Genomic DNA, 24,122 nt, shown 5'->3' with positions numbered 1-24,122 from the left:
GTGCATTTATGTGACATTTTCGTCATACACATGATTTTATATATTTAAAACATGAATGGAAATAGTTAGAAAGAGTTACATTTGTGGCCAGGTAAGTTTGCACATACTAGAAGCTGGTACAGTTAATGAAGCGCTATACTGTTCAAAGGATATTCGGGGTTTGGGGGGGGGGGGGGGGGGGTTCTCCTTAACAGAGCAACGTGCTCACCCAGGCAGGTGGGCAGGGTCTGTATGGGCTTGGACCCATGGCAGCTCTTCAGGTTGACAGAGCAGGTGAGGTGCACGAACAGAGGCGGCATCTCCTGTGACGTGGCCTCGGGCTCCAGGAGGGAGTCTGCGTCCAGGATGCTGAAGGAGTCGTCCTCGTCCTCATCCTGGTTGACGGTGTCCGAGTCTGACAGCGACCTGTCGTCCCCCTCGCCCTCGCCTCCGTCCGACTTGGCGGCACCGCCCTCCTGGTACTCCACCTCCAGGTCGGTGTCGCTCTCCGTCACGATGCAGCAGCCCGACAGGTTCTCTGCACGCAGCAGAGACCAAGGATCGCTCAATGATAAATGACATAAAGCAGCCGCAAGTTCACGTGTGCACAATGCACCCAGTCTCTTGTTTTCAGCACAGCCCGCATTGGTTCATTCCTCACATAACTTCCACTGTATTCAAACATTCAAACAACAGATACTCATTTGGCAACAAAGACTGTTTGATTGGTATAAGAATTTTAAAATAAATCAAAAGCTCTGAAACCACGAATGTGGTATAGCTGCTTTGTTTGTCCTTGTTTCAAAACAAGGACAAACAAAGCAGCTATGCACCTTGATGGTATTTTGACAAAAATAACATTGCATTTCTCATCCCTCTATGTCTGCCCATTTATTTTCCTTTCATCTAGCACAGAAAAGGAATTTAGAAGAATCAGTATCACCATCCTCAGTGACTGGATCGGGTTCAGACATCAATTCCTCACTGGGTCTCCTCTCGCCTCCATCAGAATCCTTCTGTATTACAGAACAAACACGCTGCATGTCACACGCTAAACATCTGACTGGCAATAGCATGTTGACGTAAGCAACACAGCAATATTAGCATCATATTGTGAGGGGGCAAGGCGGCACCTGGCCAGCACCCACACTCCTCAAGACATCTGGCAGATCAGCACCCTGGCTATCTCCACTAGCTGGGGCTAACATTGCCAGCAGCACCCTGGCTAGCTCCAATACCTGGGGTTAACCTGGCCAGCAGCACCCTGGCTAGCTCCACTACCTGGGGATAATCTAGCCAGCAGCACAAGGGAAAAGAAGAAACACCAGGAGAGCTGGTCGGTTTTCCCCCAGGTCCTGGAGCCAGCCACCACTACCTGGGTGAAAACTGGCCAGCTCTCCTTGTTTTTTCTCCCTTATTTGTCTTGGCATCCAGATGCGTGCTCCACAGTGGTGGTGGATGTGAATGTGGGAGAATTGCTATACCATTAGAAGGATTATAATCAATATCTTGCCTTAGATGCTATATGGATAAGATAAGTGTGGGAAAAGAGTCTTCTGAGGAGACTCTTGTATCTGAGAAAAGGTCATCGGATGTTCTGTGCCCCCAGTATGTACTAATATTCAGGCCTGGGAACCAAGGTGACACAAGGCATTCTCACAATTAAAGCCCTGAAGTTGACTTCAGGGCTTTAATAACAAGATATGTGAATGACACATGCATGACGGTGTGTGATACAAAGTTAGAGAATGTTAAGACAAGAGCCTGCCCTTAGCCAGCTATGAGGTCACCGAGGTCCAGTCAAAAAATACAATTGGAAACTAAATACCACTGTATAAAAAACATCAGCGGTTGAGAACTTCTCAGAGATGAGTGCATGCGTAATTCAGTTTTGTAGCTTCACCCCTTGCTTGGTTCTGGAGCCATACCATGAGTTTATGGGAGGTATCACAGAAGCGAGAGTATAAAAACAGTTTGCAGTTGTGCTCTGCATTTGTATTACTTTGTTAACGTTCTAAATAGAAGTCTTCAACTTTTTTCTGTGGTTTCCTGATCACTTTCCTTGTTAAAGTGATGTCCGAGACAAGACTTAACAATACACACTCCCTATGTAAAGCACTTTCGGTACCTTGAAAAAGCAATATGTAAATGCAATTCATTATTATTATTATTATTATTATTATTATTATTACTACTACATGAGATTAAGTAATGTTGCTAAATGCTAACCCCTGCCAACAATGACACACACACGCACACGCTTCCGACTCACCTCATTCTTTGATGACGGGGGACAATAGAAGAAGTAGTGGGGGCTTAAGGGCACCATCTTGAAATACTGAGATCCAATTTCAGTAAACTTGTCCTGGTGAAAATAAGATGTAATGTTTAGTTAAAAAAATATATATATATATATATATATATATATATATATATATATATATATATATATATATATATATAACACAATTCAATAACAAAGATCCACATAAAACAAGAGGTTGTGCCAGAACGCTCACTACACACTGGAGAGGGGAGGACTTACTACATGAATGTAAACGTTAAATACCTGTATTATTTTGTTGAGATCCGGATGCACCTCACACGTGTGCTGCGTCCTAAGCAGAGACAGAAGGATGTCTTGGCTCTTGTTGGTCCTGTTCCCCTCCAGGACGGCTGGAGATGCTGGCATGCATGGCTCTTTTCCTTTTGTCACTTCAACACTAGGGAGAACCATGTATGAGATATCTTAAAGATAGTGCTCAACAAATTTTAATACCGAAAGACACAGAGCCTGTATCAAGTGGGTGATGTCTGAGCGACACCTGTTACCTGGGTGAGGAGGAAGATGTCCCATCTTCCTCTGCCTCACCGATGACCAACATCGGGGATCTTGTGGAATTTCCCGGAATTTCCTCACTTTGAATGTCAGCACTTTCCTGAAAGTCCCGGACGTGGCCACAGAGGGTCTGCAGGAAGGATGTGATATCAATCTCCTGGAGGGATTCCTCACAATAGTCCATGGCTGTCAGGAAGTCCTGGGAGCAGATGTTATAGGACTGCTGCAGGCTTCGGTACACACCTGCAGGACAGCAGTAATAATGATGACACATAAAGGTGAGGTAGGTACGATTTAAATTTGATTGTCATTTGTTAAAATACCATGTGAGAATATCTCTTCAAGGTGACTGCCCCTGTACTTAAGACTTCTTCTGGCTAATTCAGATGCTTTTTTAGGTTGCATACTTTCAAAATGTCGCTGTTCTATGCTCTCTCTTCTCAAAATCCTACCTACAGCGCCTTTGACTATTACACCTTTTCACTTATAGGTCCGATCCTGATGTTGGAAATAGTAGGAGGGATTAGTGACCTTTGACATAGCTTTGATGGTAATGCTCCTGAAGAAGACTGCAATAGTTGGCTAGCTCTTTGTGCTTGTGAGACTGGGTTAGAGAATCTGTCCAGGAAGACATGCTGCTGCGCTCCTGAGACAGCGACCTAGCAGAGGACACAAAACAAAAAATTAATCTCAAACGCAATAAGGAATTGTCATTCTCCCCCTCTATTTGAATTCACCATGTTGTTGTTGTTTAAAAAGATACGATAAAGGTACCTAATGGCAACACGTTGAAATATTGGCTCTCCGACGGCAATGCCAGAGCCAGTATTTTCTCCTTTAAAATTTCCGTTCTGTTTTTGTAAGAGTTTCCCAACCTGGGCTCGCCTGTTATGCATGTGGAGTCGCGGGAGATAGCGGACAACTTACCTATAGATAGCCGATGATCAATCTTTTATATTTGAGATTGAGGTTTGTTAGGAAGTTTGTTCATGACACCTTTGAATTTGTAGCCACGAGCCAACTGCTAGTTTGTTGTGCATATGTTAACTAGGACATAAATACTTCAAACACAACAATGTGTTGGGAGGCAGATGCGCAAAAAACGGGGTCCCAGGCTAAATCAGAGAATTAATCCACTAAATGACACAGACAGCTCTTGAACCGTCTTGGTTGCCAGTGCACACTATACATCTGAACACGTGTACAGAAACCTATGTGCTTCACATCTCATAAATATTGCAGTTTTCACACATGTCCTCCGTCTTTTCTCCGCATTTGTATATCAGGAGGTTTGACCGTGAGGGTCATTCACATTTATTCCCACTTGATGCCCGATATGTGGACATCAGTGTCGCTCAGACATCAGTAGAATTAACGGGGGGTTTAGTGGGTTGGGCTTGCAAGGGGCGGGAAATGACTAAGGGTCGAGGTTCGCAAGTGGCCGCTCTCACAGTAGTTTGTTTGGGTTTGACCGCAGACAGCACGGAGGCAGAATGGGCAGAACTCATCGCAATCATTTTAAATGTTGCTGCAGCGTTGCATCATATATTCTGTTGCTTCCACAACATCCGCATTGATCGATGAAAGATTGGAGCATGAGTTAGAGACAAATAGAAGAAATGATGAAGAAGAAAGGCGTTGCGAACGACTGCATTACCGGAGAAAGAAAGATAATATAACAAACACATATAACAAACACTTGGACAAATGTAGTTGATTTCTTTGTTTAACTGAGAAAACAGGGAGTGGAAGGACGGGACCCTATAATGTTAAGCTAACTGTTGTAAATAATAATAATAAAAGAAACATTTTCTATATACGCGTGCAGCTGTGAACTCACAGATTGTAATTTATTGTATGATGTGTACTTTTTGTGGATATGCTAAGACCTATCATTTAGCATTCACCACGAATTACTCTGAAAAACAGTGACAACATTTAAATATGTTTGAACCATTCAGCGAACAAAATGCAACAGGCAGATTATAATTTAGGGTGCCACTCAATATCATAATAATGGCATAATAAACCGAAGCGTCATCAACACGCCCACTCAAATGGTGTGAAATGTCGACTTTCTACTCCTCATTCACATATAAGGTAATTAACATTTCCAGCGGCTAAAGTACTACCTCAGGGGTAGTATTTTTTCAGGATGTTTTCAGGATACAAGGGCTGTAACGATACACCAAGTCACGATTCGGTTTGTATCACAATTTTTGGCTCACGGTTCGATACATCCCACGATTTTTTTAAATTTAAGAAGCATTTTATTTAAACAACACTTATATAACAATTAACTTAATGTACCATTTAATAACAAATAATTTGGAACACTGAACAGAAAGAATACTATTAAAGTATAGCAAAATGAATAAATAAATAACCAAAGATTGCAGTTCGAGGATGCTTGCAGGAAAGCAAAAACCCTCAACTAGTTTTGTGGTTTAGGCTTACGTAATTGGAATATATAATAGTAATTTGAATAGTTTGGTAGCGCTAACCCGAAAAACGGTGCCGGTCAAAGTGACCTGCATAGGTTTCGTTTTCCGTCAAATATCCTATTATCGCTATGTAGCTTAAATAATGATATAATCAGGCCGTATAGAATGCAACATGCTTAATAGCCTAACTTTCAAATAGATGGGAAGAAACATGAACGTCTGCTTCGCAATAACGAGGCGTAGTGTTGCGAGTAGCGTATGTGTGTGCGCGAGAATGGCAGTGTGCGTGTGTGAGTGACGTCAGCGAGTGAGTGGACGAGCGAGGAGAGCGAACAGTAGCGTGTGTGTGTGTGTCTAGTGAAGAAACGAACGAGTCCGGTAGAATACTGTCAATAATCGGTGGCCGCTTCATTCCGACCTATAAGCAGACCAACTGCCGGTCAAAGCACACAAAACACTAGAGACAGGGATCACACAGGCTATTTTTGCGCGCTTGGACCACTCTTGATAAACGTCGTTCATATTGCATAGGTCATCGCATAGGTCTTCGCAGGCTGTGGAGAACTGCAATCCTCCGTAGCCACGGAGAGCTGTCATCACAGAGAGTCGCAGATTTACGGCATCGATAAGAGGAGCGGTGTCAGCACACTATTATTTAGACCGATTATTAGCAAATTTCAATCCGACAATTTGACCGGAGAGTAGAAAGGGCGTGTCGCGCTTCTGCCTTCTCGCACCGCGAGACAGGTTCGTGGCTTTGAGTGTCGCGATTTCGGTTTCGATACGCGTATCGTTACAGCCCTACAGGATACCAATGTCAGGATATGTCGTTCACATATACGGCCAGTCGGGAGAATAGCAAATCATGTGGCGATCATTGGCCTAATTGGTTAGGCAAAAAGTATCCTCATTATCTCTTAACATCCATAAGCCTCACACCAGGTTCAAATGTCTGGTTGCAACAAACAAATACAGATTTTGGATTATTTTACAAAACTGATAATTTTACAATGAATGTAAGGATGATAATATTCCTCCATTCCATCTTGCAAATTAAACTATTTCAAGCTTCAGAATTATCTTTATTTGAATCCTGACTGACGGAGATTGCGTGGTTTTGTATTGTTCTGACTAAGTTAGCATTATGAAAATACGAACACTGGAACACTGAACACTGGTATTATGGTCAAGCGAGAAGAAGTTTCCAACCAAAATATTATGCTACGATCTACAATTGTAAAAAAGGATAGATATTGTAGGACATCTGCAGTTTCAAAAGCAACATCCCCCCTATAGTGGAACCAGATCAGGTTAAGCATTGTATAATAAACAAATAGCTCTGTCTCCACGTGCTGTTGCCTTCCTTCTGCCGGTACCTCATGAACACATCGCGGCTCTGTCGGCTAGAGGTGGGGTGGACCAGTTGGTCCTTCAGGTGGTCCAGAGAGACGTGGTAGACGTAAACGGGGCAGCGCAGGTGGCCTCCGTGGGCTGGCCTCTGCTGGGATGGAGGACTGACGTCACTCACCTGGGGCTCCCAAAACTGCACTCCCTCTTTTTCTGGGAATGCTACAATCCAAAGAAGACAAAATGTGAGGTCATAATCGCTCACTCATAATGAATCATGAAGAGTCGTTATATTAGAATATATTTGGTGGCATTATAACTAAAATCCCCAAACATGATCCAAATATGGACAACTAAACTGGACCTGCAACATACTTGCTCCAGCAGCAAACATTCTCGGTACGGCAGTGAAAGTTAAATGTTTGTAATTGCGAGCTGACACAAATGCACACGCAAGCACTCACACCTTTCTATATTTCCCTTTTCTTTTTTTCTGCAACAGACGGTAACAGGAGAGAATATCTTCCAAAGAGTACAAAGTAATGACTTTAGTCCTACCAAGACAAACACGGCTCTCCTGACCTGACTGGGGCCTTGGGGTTTCAGTCTCCGAGCGCCTCCTGTCCCTGCTGTCCTGGGTGAGGCTGTCTGGGGAAGGCCCCTCACTCTCCAGACCAGGGGACGCCCCCCGGGAACAGTCTGACTGCTCCCCTCTGCTCAAGTAGAAAGACAGGGCTTCGGCCTGGGCTCCGCCCAACGAGTCAAGGAGCGAATCATTGGTCTGGGTTACGCCCATACCGCCTTCCGTTTCTGTCGCCGCCTCCGAGGACATCAACATTACAACATCTGGGGATGAGGAGACAGCAGCAGACGACAAAGGCATGGGATTGGGGTAATTGGGGAACTATTTGGCTGTTATACTTAACACAACAGTGGCCAACAGGCATATTAAGCCCCTGGAAACATAGGATCTAATTGTTACATGAATTGAAGGAAGATGCATAGCTAATTTTAACACAATTCAAACCAAATCAATAAAATGTTTAGCAATTAATGTGATTCTTTGGTCACTATTAGACAATTGCTGGGGATTTCATCAAACTAGGATTTCCCTTCAGAGCAAAAGGGCCTGAATTACTCTGAGCTAAAATAGCGCTCTACGCATTAGAGAAAAAGGAGGCTTCTTGCCTGTTAATGCTGTGGGGAGGAAGGTCAGAAAGATCTGCTGGGAGCTGATGTACTTGGCGTAGCACCTCCACTGGGGGGCAGAGTAGCGCCGGCCCGGTTGGACCGGCTCCTCATCCACAAGGTCTACGTTACTGAAGCTCTGAGGACACATACACACAGATCAACACGCATATGCACACAAATACGGCGGCAGTAGCTCAGCGGGTAGACTGGTAACCGGAAGGTTGCTAGTTCGATCCCTGGCTGCTCCTAGCTGAGTGTCGAGGTGTCCATGAGCAAGACACCACCACCCTGACTGCTCCCGACGAGCTGGCCCTGCGTGGTTGACTCTGCCGTTGGTGTGTGAATGAATGGTAGTAATTCTCTTTGGATAAAAGCGAAAAAATTCCCTAAATGTAATGTAAATATGAATATCCACACCCACTCACCCAAGTTGGATTCAATATCACTATTGAAGTAGAATAGTTACAATAGTAACTCCGCCCCTTGCAGTTTCTGGTTTCCAGCCCGGGCTCCGTGACGTCCCCCCCCCCCGGATGTCCTGCTATAACATAGTAGGAATGCTGGACATGAGATCAGGCTACCTGTAAAGTGCTTGTGGAGCCCGTCACCTCCTGGCTGCTGCTGATGGTGTGGAAGGACATTGTCGTATCCTGCCGGTCTGGAGTCCCGAGGTACTCCTCTACAATGAAAAGCAGACATAGGATGTCTCTTTAAAAAGATTGCAACCTCAATATAAAATAATCATGAAAAGTATGACCAAGTCAATAGCTTGCAAAGGAACTCTGTGTGGCAAATGTCAAATCAAAAGGGAATTCCCTTAATTGTTTCTATTGCAACACAAAACAATCACACACGCACACAAAAGCATGAACATCCATCTAGAATATATCTGTTGAGTACATGCATAGCTTTTTCTCTGTTACAGTCTGTATCTTAATAAATGTCATTAGTAAGGGACAACAATATTAAGTAGACATATGACCACCTCCAATGAAGCCACACGTTTTCATTTAAGAAAAGTATGACTTTATAATAATTAAATCTGTCATTCCCCGAGAAACCGTTTAATTTTGTTCACTCTGAGCTGCATATGCATGCTGAACCTGAAAATATTATTCTACCTTGATTGCCTGCATTGGCAAATGCAAGAAAATAGACGCATAAACGAGCGAATCAGAAAAGCCTAACCAACTGACGTCATTTGGTGAATTAGTATTCATGGCCTCACCCACCTTGGCTCGCGACGGCCCACGGGAAGACAGAATTGATTTTGCGTCGAGGTGACACAGAGCCCATCTCAGCAGGTAGGAGGTAACAGAAAGGTGCTTACATTGCGGAACAAGTTTGTGCCTGTGCTATTTGTGGCAATGACAAATCAACGTTGCATCTCTTGGCCAAGAAAGAAGAGTTGAGGAAGAAATGGTTGGATTGGACATTCATTCACCGTGACTGCGGCCTGGAGTCGCGGGAGTGCTCACGGTGTCCGACCCGCACTGAGGCACGACGGGAGTGAATGATCTCTCTCTCTCTCTGGTTTTATAACTGTTACGAACAGTGCTGTTAGCCAATCAGAGGCGGGACATTTGCATGTCATGAGTAAGAGCCAAAATCATGTTGTTCCTCCCCGCCCACCTCCTCCACAACACTAGAACAGTGTGGAACAGGAGCACCACAGCATTTTTATTTACCACAACCGACTCACAGGTCATTCATTGCTACTAGTGACCACCACAAAATGAATGAACAAACTATGCAATGACACCTTTAAGAACTTTCACAATATATTCAGTTATTTGTTTGCTGCTGGTTTGGGCGTGTATTTGCATATATTTGGGCCCAGCTTATTGACTTATTTAAAAAGCGATTTAAGAGACACGTAGGTTGCCCTGGTGTGTATAAACACCCAGGTACTTTGTACACACACCTTTAAGAATGGGCAGAGAAAACGGTGCAACGTGCCCCTCCCGCTCCCGCTCCAGGATGTTTTGGATGAACAACAGATGGTCACTGTCAGCCAGCAGTATCTCTCGGTCGCTGAGGTCCTGCTCCAGACTGCTGTGGAAGAGGCTGAGCAGCATGTCATTGGGCAGGAATGAGAGGCCCTGGTTTGCATCCTCATTCTCCACTAAAGAAAGGGAAAAAAATGCTGATTCACTGAAATAGAAAGGTGTCATCAGTCAACATTTAATGAATATCTTATCTTAATTACTAGGGGCAATGTTTAGGCATCGATGCACACACGACGCATTTGAGATAGAATAGACTCCATAAAAATTAAACCAAATGACCATAACCTACTCTTAGAAGTGATAGAATAATACAGATAAATACAGCTTCATTGACAAACACTTTACCTTTGCCAAACATGAGGAAGAACATTTCTATCTGCTGACACTTGGGGAGCAGCTGGATGAGGTCAAACTGAAACGGAACGGTTAGAATTCTGTCTTCAGACGCCAGGAACTCTCCTTCCCCTATGAAGTAATACAGTGAAAAGAAATACATACATATACATGAGGGATGCATGATATATTAAACATCTATCGGTATTGGCCAATAATAGCTTAAACACCTGCTCAATATCAAAAATATACCTGGACTGAGCGACATAAAAATACTTAAAATGTAGAGATATATTGGATGAAATGCATCAAAAATGTCTACCATCGTGGAGATCTGCCACTATGGGCTGCATCTGGTCCTTGTTCTGACACATTTGGCTCAGGTACTCAAATGTCAACATGGTTGACATGCAGGACAAATCCTTTGGGAAGATCTATCAAAACGATAGCACACATGTATATGCATAAACACCAAAACAGCATTTGTTAAATAAATTTGTTGATTAAGGGAGGTTTGCTGAATGTATGTACTGATGCTAGACTATTGGCTGTACAAACAATGGGTAAGAGGTCATGGACCAAGGTTGTGAGATGAACATAGTGAAGTGTTTCCCCCTATGGGAAGCATCTTGGGTGTGTCGACCACGGAGCTCCAATCATCCAGACAATTTTTTCTTCTACGTGAATTGAAAGAAGGTGTTGTGTTGGTGAAACATGTCACTCTGTTTATCCAAGGACCTTGGTTCAGGACTAGTTACCCGTTTTATTTTTTTCAAACTATGTTTGATGTTTCAGTCTATGGGATAGAGACAGCTCCTGAATTGCTCCTGAAATGTACCTACTGAAGGTGGTCCCTCTGTACTTGTACTGCACACTGGCAGTTGGTGAAGTGTCGTAAACATCATTCACCAGAGACCTGGCCCAGACATAAATGCAGAAGACGACACACAAGTTGACCAACCGCTTGAGGGATCTCTCGGTACTTGAGGCCGTGGTACTGGTGATGCTCAGTGTGGCTCAGCACTGTCCCAGTCTGTGGCTCCACCCAACACTCTGTCACCAGGTTCAGCTCCACATCCGCGTCGATGGCCTCCACCTCTGTGTCATTGTCATCGTCGGTGGAGAAACTGGCTCCCAATAAATCCATATAACACACACACACACACACACACACACACACACACACACACACACACACACGATAGACTGGTGGTTCATAAACCCAAGGGAGGATTTTAATGCTGTCACTACAGAGCTAATAGTACTGCACTCTCTCTCATTTTTCAGTTCACAAAAGGAACTATCTTTATTATTGCTATACAGAATGAAGAATGTGATCAGACAGAGGCCAAAACTTTACAGTAACTAAACCCATTCATGGAGGCCAATCTAAACTCTTATGTATCTGTTTAACAGGTAGCTGTACCTGTCTTTGGTAGCGTTGGAGTGGGGCGGGAACAAGATGTATTGAACCATGCATGAATGACTCTCTTTGTCCAAGTCCAAAGATGTGCCCTTCAAAAACAGCAGACGAGTTACGCATTACTATCCACAAACATCTCCACATTATTTACATTTACAAAATAAAAGAGTAAGTGCATTGAAAATGAATAATGATATACTGATATATTCTGTACACGAATAGCAGGGGCCAATCCCATTTCCACCCCTTCCCCCTTGTCTTCCCCTTGCCCCTCATTACAGAAGATCTAAGACCATTCCGCTAAGAAATGAGACAACCCTCTATTCCCGTCGCTTCATCAACGCTTGATGCTCGCGGACTGCTAATTCAACAGAGGCCAAAATATTACAGTCAACTTTACAGCATGAGTCTGTGAGTTAATGATAACCAGTGTTGGGAAAACTTTAGAAAAGTAATTAGTTATAGTTACTCACAACTTGTTCCAAAAAGTAACTGAGTTAGTAACTGAATTACTCTATAATAAAAGTAACTAGTTATCAGGGAAAGTAACAATTTGCGTTACTGTAAAAAAAAAAAGTTGCTATATGTCAAAGAATTTGGATTTTTCTGAGCAGTTTTCACTTGGGCTTAATGTGTTAAATGGTTGAATTGCCCATTCAAGGCCCTGATATACTTCAACATAATTTTAATTTGCTTGGTTGCAAAGGCTACGGAACATCTGCCGAATACTACAGAAAATGCCAACTTTTCATCGGATTGCTCCGAACTCGCCATTTCTGCTGCTTCTTCGAATCTGTTTGGTGTGTGCACGCGCCATTTCCATTACCTTCATTGGAAGCTCGAGAACCATGTTGACAATGCCCTCTCCACTGGCTGCAAAGTGAAACCCCTCTGACAACCTGATTCTGGAGACATAACAGACCGCATACCGTTGTCAGTGATGTGCTCAAGCGGCATTGGTCATCCTAGTAGAGGGGAGAACTCACTCAGACAGAATGGAGAGGATGTGACCCATGGCCTGGATGGACACCACGGGGCCCTGGTTCCTCTGCATGGCCCAGACCCAGCGCCGGTGGTAGAAGTAGCGGGAAAGGGAGGCCAGCGTGGATGAGGCGGAGCGGCTGGCAGCCACGTTGAGCGGGGTCCCGGTGTTAGGCACGTGGGCGGGGTTCTCCATGTTGAACATGAAAGGCACTTGGAAGTCCAGCGGTAGCTTGTCATACCTGTGGGGAAGTGAGCGTTCATTGTACATTAATTACTCTGTGTAACGATATAAAGTTCCACATTTTTCATTTCACCCTTCTATGAACAGGTAGATCTTAAAAATAGATAATTTAACATTGATCATCAAGTTATCTTATGAGAAAATGACCAATCCTTTTTGGGTTTGGTTTCAAGACATGCCTGTGACCATCATCTGCAATCCTCAACAGACCCATTGATCCCTGAAAGGAAGGCCTTTGCATCTGGATTAGATATGTATGTAAATTAGAACACCAGAGAACATGATCATATTCAAATAATTAACATATTTATATATTTACTGTTACAAATTATATTGAAATTATTTAAAAGTGCTCTTTCTAGAAACAGCTTTTTATCAGCCTTTGGTGTACAAATGGAGTACAACTGCTTCATGCTACCATCACATGCAGGCACCTTATCAGCAGTCTCTCCAGGGGCTTGTTGAGCACCACCACGCAGGGTCTGTCTGACAAGGCCAGCTTGGGGACAGGGAGAGAGGGGGACTTGGATGGCGACGGCTGGCCAGGTAGCTTCCTCTTAGTCTTGGGAGTAACCTCCTTGATGTTTTGAACACGATGAGGGAAGCGGAGTTTAAGGATCTGGTCCCGGAGCTCATCCACAATCTGTGGATTAGTCATGGGAAACAAAGAGGCCGGCATGACATAACCAAACCATGCAGAAATACAGTTACAGTTAAATTATTAAGATAAAGAATTATATTGAATTAATACCTATCCATTAATGAAATGAAATAGTAAAACATTTGCTAGCCTAGCGATTGTAATACTTGCACTTGGTTCTATGAACATCTTTACTGTACCGACAGCGATATATTGTTTCACTTCTTATGACAAATGTACTTATTGTAAGTCGCTTTGGATAAAAGCGTCTGCTAAATGCCCTAAATGTAAATGTAAATTTGCATCTACATCTACAGCTCACTAGATAAACTACACATTAGTCTCTACAGTGAGATATCTTCAGGCCATTAGATGAACTACATGTATGTTGCTTTCACATGGGCTTCACCAACAGGCGGTCATGGCTACCGCTAGGAAGGAAAAGGCAACATTCAACACATGATATTCAGAAATAATACCTACAGCACATGTCATCGTTATTTCCTGGTTAAATGTGATCTTATTGAAGAGGTTTGACAACGTTTGACAATATCTAACCCAAAGCTTGTTAGCATAGTGAAAGAGGTGCATTTGAGGGATCATTGTGCATATGCTCAGGTTAAAGGTCCGACGGCATGAAAATTCACTTTATGAGGTTTTCTAACATTAAATTAACATTAATAAAGAGTTCCCCTTGCCTGCCTATGGTCACCCAGCAGCTAAAAATGGCGTTAGGTGTAAAACGACCACTAGGTATCCTGCTCTGCCTTTGAAAAATGAAAGCTCAGACGCTCCGATTTCGAATTTGGCCCCATATGTCGTCATAAGGGGCCAAGTTACCTCCCCTTTCTCTGCCTTGCCCGCCCAGAGAATTTGGCCCGCCAATGAGACAATGAGCTATGACCTTTCGAGTGCCGTGTGTGTGTGTGTGTGTGTGTGTGTGTGTGTGTGTGTGTGTGTGTGTGTGTGTGTGTGTGTGTGTGTGTGTGTGTGTGTGTGTGTGTGTGTGTGTGAATATACACACTGTAACGCAAGTGTTTCACACTTTTTAGTTATTTGGATAACCGTTCTGCTGTTGGTATTATGCCGCATAACACGTCAGGTTCTCTGACGTCTATAGTATTTCCACAACGAGACTCGTAGTGGGGGTTATCTCAGCCATGGTTGAGAAGAAATTGGGGGAAAGGAAGTTTGGCTTTGACTCCCTGAAGTACATGAACCGCGACATGTAGGAGAAAGGGATTGTTGCCCGCGATAGTCTCCCGCCGGAGCCCTGCTGCCCGCTGTCGCGAGGCACAACCATCGCAAGGCAACTGCGGTGGTGCCTCGGCACTGCCCACTGCCGAGGCAGTGGTGCCTCGGCAGCGGGTAGTGGGGCTCCGGCGGGAGACTATCGTGGGCAACAATCGCGGGCAACAATCCCTTTCTCCTCCATGTCGTGGTTCAGTCTACTTCAGATTGATGTGGAATTGGAAGAACCAGAGACGTTGGAGAACCTGACGCAGTCGTTAGATATTCATAATATTGTCTGGAGGCGCACACAGCTTTTGGCCGTGATAATAAATATTATATGATATAGATATCTATGTATAATATGATATTATTTAGATATAGAGCTCCAGGACTCCCGCCGGAGCACCGGGAGTGTTTATTTACAAAACACGGCCAAAAGCTGTGTGCACTTCGCCATTGCGATACATCCACTGTAAACACTAGCGCATGGTACCGTGGCCGCAAGCTGCTCAGGGCCACACCCCCACCCTCCACCTTGACCAACCCCTAAAAAACGGCACGATTGTGGAAAGCTTATTGAGGGATTGGCTTGTAGTGGCTGTAATTCTGCACCAAGGCTGAATTTCCTGAACGCCTTCAAGTACTGTATTAGGGGCCCACTAACAGCTATATAAAAGCATTCATAAAGTAGCATGCCATGGGATCTTTAAGGGTCACCTTGTTCCTGATGTGGGCCAGAGTGCCGATAGGGAAGCCTAGGCGCAGCACCATGCAAGGGGTCTTGGAGATCAGACGCACCAGGTAGAAAGAGGAAGGAGGGTGTTCAGGCGAACTGGAAAATAAACATTTAAATCTTTTTTAAGGTTCCTTTTACAGATATCACAAAAATGAATATGATGTTAGGGAGGACCAGAGACACACACACACAAACAAACATATCTAGTTCAAAGTAATCTGAAGGTGAATTTTCTTGTAAATAATTGCTTATTTTCATTCAATTACTTCTCTATGATCCATTCAGACTCCCAAGTACTAGTTCAAAACACACTTGAGTCACACAAATCAAGAACTCAAGAGGCTAGCAATCTGCTTTGAGGTTTACAGCCGTTTGTCATGCGTTTCTCTTGTGTACGGCTACTGCCACTGACTCACCTGTAAATGACCTTAATGTAGGAGTAGCCCTCAACCAAGACAAAGCTGGTCCAGTCTTTGAGAAGGGATGTTAGAGCGGAGTGGGAGATGCGACACTGAATGGTACTGAAGCGCCCATTGTTTCCAGGGGTATGAACATGTTTCGGTAGAGGCCTGCAAGGGAGACGTTGTCAATGCAATAACCGGACAAAAAATCCCTACATATGCATATTCCAAAAATTAATTGAATGCCCGATTAAATACACATCAAGGCTATCTATATTATGTTGATACCTGGCTATGTTGGTTATGTTTTCTAATTAGCAGCCTCAAGTGCCTTGAGTTGTAACAACAGTTAAAGCTCGTGAGGAGACAGTTACCAGAAACAAAACAAAAAAATTATAGAGGACAATTCACTGGATGGATTGACTCATGTATGGGTTTGTTTTATTTTGGAGAAACATTCTAGTTCACATATTTTTTATGGAGTAAATGGATACAGTAGAAATGTTTTAAAGTGCAGGTTTAAATCACTGTTCTAGAAGGTTCTGAAAGAGCTTACATGTCATGCTCCAGGATGATACTGATGCGGTGCATGTGCAGCCACCTCTGCCAGAAGTTGGCATCCATGGAAAGGATGGGTTTCCAGTAGGAGGAAAAAAGTGAACGGGACGAATCTTTGGATCCACTGTGCTGCAAGGACAGAACCTGGAAAAATTTAAGACTTTATCAAGCTGGATGAATACAATTTAGCAAATGGGATACAGCCTAACATGGGAGAGAACAGAAACCATTACCAATTTTAGATGGATTTTTAGTTGGTTTTGTTGTAACTTTTTTACAGGCAAGAGGTCTGCAAAGTAATCTTTTAGACTCATAGAGCACTTTCACAATGGGTCAGGGTTAGGGTGTGAAGCTAAAACTGGTTTAGATTAAAGATGGGTTCTCTAATCTAAACCAGGGGTCGAAGAATTGATGGTGATATTATGGATATTGGGTTGAAATAGAATGCATTTTTTTATGTGAATGTGTGTGAATCATGCATGCGATTAGTTCAGCAAGATAGCGTACCGGTGTTGTTGACCCCGGAGGTATGTAGAAGAGTGGGACTCCATTCTTGGTGCTTTCCGGGATCATGTAATTCTCAGGGAGAGAGTTAAAGGCCTGCAGGTGCACCAGCATTTGATCTGTCTGGTTTATACTTGAAAAGCAGAACATGAACAAGAATTGAAACTAGTGGTCATACATACAAGGAGTTTTTACTGTGTATTAAAAAAGCTCTAAATCCTGGCCTACGCATGAAATTGCGATTGTAAGTATGAATCATATTTAATAGTCAATTTCCCTTGATAATCTGGCAATTATCAATTATACTTGATACAATAAATGTAAATTTAAGTAAATCAATCAACTCAAGCCAAAAAACAAATTGCTAAATCCCACATTTGTTCAAATTAATAAATTATTAAATATTGATAAAAGAGGGCCCAGGTTTGGTAATCAGGCCTAGATGCCAGGGTAACTACCCCTACTCTCTTGATGAGGGCCATTGGATCTTCAGTGATCACAGGGTTTAACATCTCATTCGATAGACGGTGCTCTTCACAGGACAGAGCCCCTATTGTCTTGGGGCCTTGGGGGATTACGTAGGCCGAGTGGTGAGGGATGAGCACCCTCTAATGGCCAACCAACACAAGCACCACCTGGTCTCCCATCCAAGGATCCAGCAGGCCCTCCAGCTTAGCCACCAAACAAACCAGCACTGCTAGGCGGGTACACCATAGGGCTAACAAATAAAACAAAAATAAACCATAAAACTATGGCACTACGCTCTGGTTCAGACAGTTCACCTCTGCAGAGTGTTCCAGAAGCGCCGGATGACGGAAGTGCGGTAGGGGCTGGTGATGGGCTTCTTCTGCGTGCAGCTGATGTCATGCAGGATGTCGTAGCTCCCCTCCATTATCACCTCAACCCTAGTGTTGCGCAGGTCAGGATCCAGCGGCCAGGCAGCGGCCGCCAGGTACTCAATGCTCATGTTGTGTTTCCATAGCAACACCAGCTTCACCTCCAGCTGACTGCCACCTTCCAGTGTAAGAAATGAAACCGCAATGAAAAACAGAACAGTGGTACAAAGAGCAGGATGGCTCTATGCATGTGAGCTGCTTTGGTTGGTGTTTGCACATTGTGTTTCCTCATTTGAACAGGGTCCCTGTTCTAGACAGGAGACATTTCGGTCGGTAGGGATTATTTGAGTCTGTGTGAGACATGACAAAGTCCCACAAGGCAACCATCTTAGGCTCTGCGGTGAAGAGCAGGGTTTAATTTATAGATATTTGGATATCTTTACAGGGTCCAACGACCATGCAGAGGAGAGATGGCCTTTAATTCCAATTCAATCAAAAACCCACCCTCATACATACATACATATATACTTATCCTCCCGACTTATTGAAATGTCTGCACTCAGAATAATCAGTCAGCGCATAACGCAGCCAATATCTTTGCACAGGATTCGAACTGCGCACTTCATTCTCCCACTAAAATAATGTATTTTCTAAACACAGAATCAAACTTGGTTTGTTTGTTTTTTAACAATAGGGGGATTTTTTTTTATCAACACAGCGCATGTGCACGCAGAAAGATGGCAAAAAGAAAAATTTTTGACCAGTTGCCATGGTTATCTCCGTGCGGTTTACTTGCAGTTGCAGTGTTAATTAGCAATTTTGTCAGCTTATTGTTACAATAAACTGTAATCACAAAAAAAAAAACGGTCATATGCTATAGACCCTATAGTATCTGTGGTATAAAGGCTGGGACGAATTTCGAATTATAAATATGTACACTTTATGTTGACAATAAAGACCGTCACGATTCCCAACGATTGCAAACGATTGAAACGATTGCGCAGTGATTATTCTTCAAAACGAGAGCTGGTAAATTGTGAAAAATGAATTAAACTGTAATCAGACAATGCGGTTATATGCTATAGACCCTAGAGTATCTGTGGTATAAAGACTAGGACGAATTTCGAATTATAAATATGTACAATCCATAACGTTGGCTCATAGCTCAGCGGACTAGAATACCTCCCGTTGCCAAGTCGTAGCTACAGTCCGTCCTATTTATGTGAAAAACGTTATATTTGGATTGTAAAACGCATGAAAAATATCAATGAATGATCTTAATTTATATTCTTTGGCAAGTGACCTTGGTATAAGCAGGATAATGCCCTTCGAGGTGTCAGAAACATGTTTGATCGATCGTAATTAAAGGGGACTACTTTTTGAGGGAGATGAACTCAAACAGAGTATACATTTAATAAGCATGCAATACGAATACGAAAAAGCTTAATTATTAAAATATTTGAATTGATTTATTATGTTGGCAAGCAAGAAGTAGAATAAATGGGATAATCAGTCTTATTAAAAGGGTTTGTGCAACCAATCGCACAACAAGACATGATTGCGGCTCTTGTCGCTCTGTCTCTTTCTGCCAACGACATGCGCGTAGAGCGGGGAGTGACGTAGTGTGACGTAGACTGATAACCCCTCTATACTGGCAACCAAACAGCATAATATTGATTACTGCAATATTATTAAATGCATTACTTATTTTTGGGTCCTGACTTAATGACACATGTGGGTCCATAGGCTAGACCAGTTGAGAACAAGTGCATTAGGAGAACATGTTTAAAACCCTGAATGTTATAAAATTGCAATGTGTTATTCACATTAATGTTTAGTGTTAGGTTGGTTCTGAAAATAGCTTCAGACAAATACATTAAAGTAGCCAGTTCCTCTTCTTCAGCCAAGGACTTTAAAGCAGTTGGAGAGACGGCAAGTTTAGTACACACACCCACACCAAAGCAGTTGCAGCTCTTAACATTCTGCATGGACTATAGTGCACATCAATTGGTGGGCGCGGCCGTTACGTCATGTGAATGATTTGATTGCATGTTTACCTTTGGTGAGGTTGATCTCCCTGATGGTGTAACCCTCTCGGAGTCTCACAGAGACCACGCTGATGAGGTGGGCGTGCACCTCCTTCTCCGTGTGCTTCTTTCTGCGCATCACCAAGGCTGGGTTCCCACTGGTGGACACCAGGTGCTCATTGAACAACTTATGCTGGCTCACTACGGAAAGGAAGGGATGCATTACAATAAATACATGGTGCAGGGACATTTAGGGATGTATGCAACACATACAGTAGCGAGACCATCCAAATATTCAAGCTTGCGTTTTGGCAATGAAGATCAGTCTTGGCTTTGATGGGCAGCCATTGATTTCCACATAAGGCCGCGGCCTTACGTTTTTCAAAAAACTCCAGCCAATCAAATAAAATAACTAAGTGATGCTCTTGCTCATAATTGCACCTGCCGAATCTGGTTTGAAGTAAGGTTAAAACATATTTTCGTCTGAAAAAAGCCTTCCGTGCTATTTGTGTTCAACTTTACACCTTGTTATTCTGTCTATTTATATCAAATGGTTTGGATTGCTACACTCTCGTTGGGTGCCACCATTGTTTAGAAGTTCTGCAGACTGCGGAGCTCCTTGTTCGTCATGAACTGAAACTCCTTCCTACTAGCAGATTTACATTTAAATTTACATTCAGGGCATTTAGAAGACGCTTTCATCCAAAGCGACTTGCAATAACTACATTTGTAAGATGAAGGAGAAACAATATATCACTGTCGGAACGGATGTAAGGATGTTCATAGAGCCGAGTACCAAGCACCAACAATTGCTAGGTTAATCCATTCCCCGTACATAATAACAATAGCTAGGATAAGATGCTACACATCCAAGTACTCATTTTAAGTGCCAGGATGTACAACATACAATAAGTGTGCACAGTGTGTATTATCGAACCAGACGTTTGTAGGTTATATCAACAATCTTTGGGTAGCATCATTGCATTGATATTTCAGACATCATTAGCGTCACAATAAGGCGTAAGAGTTATTTTGTGGTTAGAACTGTCTCCTCACAGGCCTTACCACAGAAGTACTCTGAGAACATCGACTCTGTTGTCTTTAGGAAGGAGTAGCTGAGGAGGGCCTTGTGATAGGAGTTCATCTCCAAGCTATCAACGTCTACTTCCGGACAGCTGGCTAGGTAGGAGCCGAAGCTAGCCAAGGATATAAACTTCATAAGTTCCACATTTGGGACATAACCAAAGCTGCAGTCGTAGGAGTATGTGCCGCCTACCTGTTAATGCAAGGTGTAGAGCACATTGTTAGATCATAGCATCCAGCAAAGCCATATCCTCCCATGCAACCAAATACAACAAAAAAAGTGTAGTATATTCACTGACTCTTTTCAAATAGTTGCAAAAAGATTGGAATGGATTGAATATATCATCGACATGATACATCAATTATATATTTATGATTTTCAGCATTTTAATAGCCATTCTGTTGCTCACACTGACAATATTCTCTGTACCTGAACAAAAGAACAGGCAATGGTTCCACTGCGGAGCTGGTTCAAAAGAGTCTCGCACACTGCCACATCAGGCACGCTGGTCACTCCATCTGTGATGATGATTATACCTGAAAGGTAGATGGTGGCTCCTTGATTAGTAGAGGTCATCGTGAATGTTGAACAAAAGACGAGCACAATAATTTGTGGGATTGTTCCTTTAGTTTCAAGGATTGAATGGTTGGGATTGAATTATATCAATCTCTTCAATTTCCTCCCATTACAATTTGTAGGAGCATGCTGGAACCACAAGATAATCAAACATAGCTCAGTCTGATACATGTTTGACAGCCTAGCAACCAAAAACTAATCCTTGCACAGAGTTTGGACCAACATACCTGCACTTGAGTTGGGGGGCAGCAATTGAAGGGCCAGAATCCCCTGGCGAACCATACTGACCAGTCCTATGTCAGCCGGTACCATGGTAATACCCTGCTTCTGGTGGAACTGGCTGTCCAACTTGCAACCATCAAGTGATGAACTCAAAAGACGCCGTTCAGACTATTGGGAGGAAAAAACATGGAATTCGTGCTTTACAAAATACATAACAATTTATAATGGTAAGATGAGAAAAGTTTGTCATAATGTAGTAAAATGGCACTAAAACGCAAAAATTCATCATTATATGAAATTGTTCTTATGTATAGCATGACACGTCTACTCACTGATTTACCAAAGCAAGGAAACATTTAACCCTCTAGAAAAAGTACCAATATGAATAGCTTGATTTGCTGTGGTTACGGAAATATAGTTCATTATATTGTGTAATAACGAATGCATTTAAATATCTGACCTGCTCATGCTGCTGCTGCAGGACCTCTGCAATGTTGTTCTCCACTGCTCTGAGCTGGTGGTACACCTTTTGCAGGAACTGTGTTAGATCTGTGCAATCAAGCTGGCAACATTGAACCAGTACCTATATGACAAAGGATGCAGTGGAACAGTTGTTTAAAAGAAGAAGAAGAAAGTTAATGCATATTCGTGCTTGGTCTCAAATCCTGGGATACAAGGCAAAACGTACAAACACCAAGGTATTTTACCTTCTGCCATGCCTCAAAATCTACTATTATTCATACAAAGACATGCTCATAAACAAAGAAGAATAAAAATGACTCACCTGGTGGGAACTAAGTCCAATGATTGAGGAATAAGCCAGGATAGTGATGAAAATCTTTGGTTGGAAAACTTGACTGGTGCCAGGAACTCGGAAGGGTCGAGCAAGACCAGCGAGACATTTTGAAAGGGCATTGAAGACTTCATCAAATATCAGCTTTCCGGCACTGTCATCCTGTAGAGTACAAAGTAGAGGTTTATTTTCAATCCGTAAGGATCAAAGATTAATCTAAAGTAAAAAGTATTAAAATAAATAATTTCCAAACAAATTCACTCAATTTGTTAACGTTATTTGTTTTTTATTTTTGACAGTTGGTATGATTTATGAATAAAAAAAAAAAATTTGAAAGTAGAATATGGCAATCAAAGCTTAAAATCCATATTAGCTAAGCCAGCTTTTACCACAATTCCAGTTGAAGGGCTGAGGTCCAGTTCAATGACAAAGCGGTATCGGCGGGCCAGGAACATGGCCCGGGTGGAAGGTATCAACATACAGGCTCGTGCTGTAGGAGGCGTTTCTGGCTGCCATCCTTTGGGCAAGACACTTAACAGGTCGAGCTCGTTCTCTGAGTGTAGCTGTAGAAGATGTTGTAGTGTTAGTAAAACATTGACAATTTATGAAAAACTAAACAAAAGTCCAGACTTTGCACATTTTGTCTGTTGAGAACTTATATTCGCAATCGGTAGTTAGGGAGATCTAACATTGAAAGAAGGAGCATTTTTTGTCTATTTGACAAAAAATATATAAAAAGTCTGTCTTTATGCAAACAAGTGTCTGGTAAGATAATTTGCACTTTCCTGCAGATTTAAAATGAGCTCTGATTGTTATAGTTTCATATGTCAGTTCACAAACCGCATCAACACCAAGCCATACAATTTGGCAAATGGAATAGAGAAATACAGCTCAACACAGAAAAAGAGGAAAACAATGCGTCCTGATGAGCTAGGTTTATTATATTATAGAAATACTTGCTGCTGAACGCTATGAAATTGTAGTTAAAGATTGCATTGCGATGTGTAAAATATTGTGATACTAAAATCAGGAGAAAAAAAACACCAGGCAACATGCGGGAATCGACATGGCTCTGGCAAGCTATGTAAATGTTTAAGAAAATTGAGAACAATCCGTTCCACTGTTATGGACAGAATTACACTGGATCATGCAACAAGACAAAGACAAAGCCTCAAAGCCATAAGCAAATTAAACAAAATCCAATGGATGAAATGAATCCGCAATCACATTGACATGTTGTGGGACTCTTTAGACTTATGCAGATATCAGTTTATTTTGCAAGGGCTTAATAGTGGAAACCACTTATAAAATGTTTGTCAATTTAGGGAGGATTAACCTTATTTCATGGCTCTTTGAGAACCACAATTTCTTATCAGGTCCAAATAAATAACATTCCACAATCGAAAAAGAAAGCTTAGCTTTTTGGGGAATTATCACAAACTGAATATTACAAAAAATTTCAGAGAGCTGACTGTGGATCAATGAATCAACAGTAATAACTTTAATTTTAGAGTGAACACATTTGAAAAAAAACACAATCATAAAACACTATGTCAGGTCTAACCCACCAGTTCAGAGTTTGAGGTCGGCCTGATGACTTGGTTTAGTTTGCCAAGAAACCAGGCAAGGCGGACATTCCTGGATATTCGGTACTCCTCCTTCATCAGAAGGTATATTTGGTCTGCTTCTTCAATCTTCAAATTGAGTAAAGTTCAAAGACAT

General features: G+C 42.5%; 1 protein-coding gene across 6 annotated transcripts in view; it reads right to left on the bottom strand.

Moving 5' to 3' along the window:
* The window catches only part of szt2 (SZT2 subunit of KICSTOR complex), a 57,433-nt gene that overhangs the window by 32,524 nt on the left and 787 nt on the right, over positions 1–24,122 (bottom strand). For all 6 annotated transcript variants that reach the window (XM_079740181.1, XM_079740183.1, XM_079740182.1 and 3 more), the window contains exons 2-32: positions 23,969–24,094; positions 22,790–22,963; positions 22,392–22,562; positions 22,068–22,190; positions 21,613–21,775; positions 21,239–21,345; positions 20,791–21,001; positions 19,756–19,926; positions 17,645–17,876; positions 16,866–16,995; positions 16,357–16,502; positions 15,816–15,968; positions 15,381–15,495; positions 13,225–13,433; positions 12,552–12,788; positions 12,392–12,470; positions 11,569–11,657; positions 11,104–11,269; positions 10,465–10,576; positions 10,155–10,274; positions 9,725–9,925; positions 8,382–8,479; positions 7,798–7,936; positions 7,192–7,455; positions 6,639–6,831; positions 3,350–3,477; positions 2,812–3,061; positions 2,549–2,702; positions 2,252–2,344; positions 923–995; positions 209–517 (exon numbers count right to left, since the gene is read on the bottom strand). In XM_079740181.1, coding sequence (XP_079596307.1) covers positions 209–517; positions 923–995; positions 2,252–2,344; positions 2,549–2,702; positions 2,812–3,061; positions 3,350–3,477; positions 6,639–6,831; positions 7,192–7,455; positions 7,798–7,936; positions 8,382–8,479; positions 9,725–9,925; positions 10,155–10,274; positions 10,465–10,576; positions 11,104–11,269; positions 11,569–11,657; positions 12,392–12,470; positions 12,552–12,788; positions 13,225–13,433; positions 15,381–15,495; positions 15,816–15,968; positions 16,357–16,502; positions 16,866–16,995; positions 17,645–17,876; positions 19,756–19,926; positions 20,791–21,001; positions 21,239–21,345; positions 21,613–21,775; positions 22,068–22,190; positions 22,392–22,562; positions 22,790–22,963; positions 23,969–24,094 — 4,936 coding nt within the window. The remainder of the gene's footprint in view (positions 1–208; positions 518–922; positions 996–2,251; positions 2,345–2,548; positions 2,703–2,811; positions 3,062–3,349; positions 3,478–6,638; positions 6,832–7,191; positions 7,456–7,797; positions 7,937–8,381; positions 8,480–9,724; positions 9,926–10,154; positions 10,275–10,464; positions 10,577–11,103; positions 11,270–11,568; positions 11,658–12,391; positions 12,471–12,551; positions 12,789–13,224; positions 13,434–15,380; positions 15,496–15,815; positions 15,969–16,356; positions 16,503–16,865; positions 16,996–17,644; positions 17,877–19,755; positions 19,927–20,790; positions 21,002–21,238; positions 21,346–21,612; positions 21,776–22,067; positions 22,191–22,391; positions 22,563–22,789; positions 22,964–23,968; positions 24,095–24,122) is intronic.

Source organism: Pollachius pollachius (assembly GCF_949987615.1).
Source record: "Pollachius pollachius genome assembly, chromosome: 7".
Lineage (NCBI taxonomy): Eukaryota > Metazoa > Chordata > Actinopteri > Gadiformes > Gadidae > Pollachius > Pollachius pollachius.
This window is presented reverse-complemented; position numbering and strand designations above follow the sequence as displayed.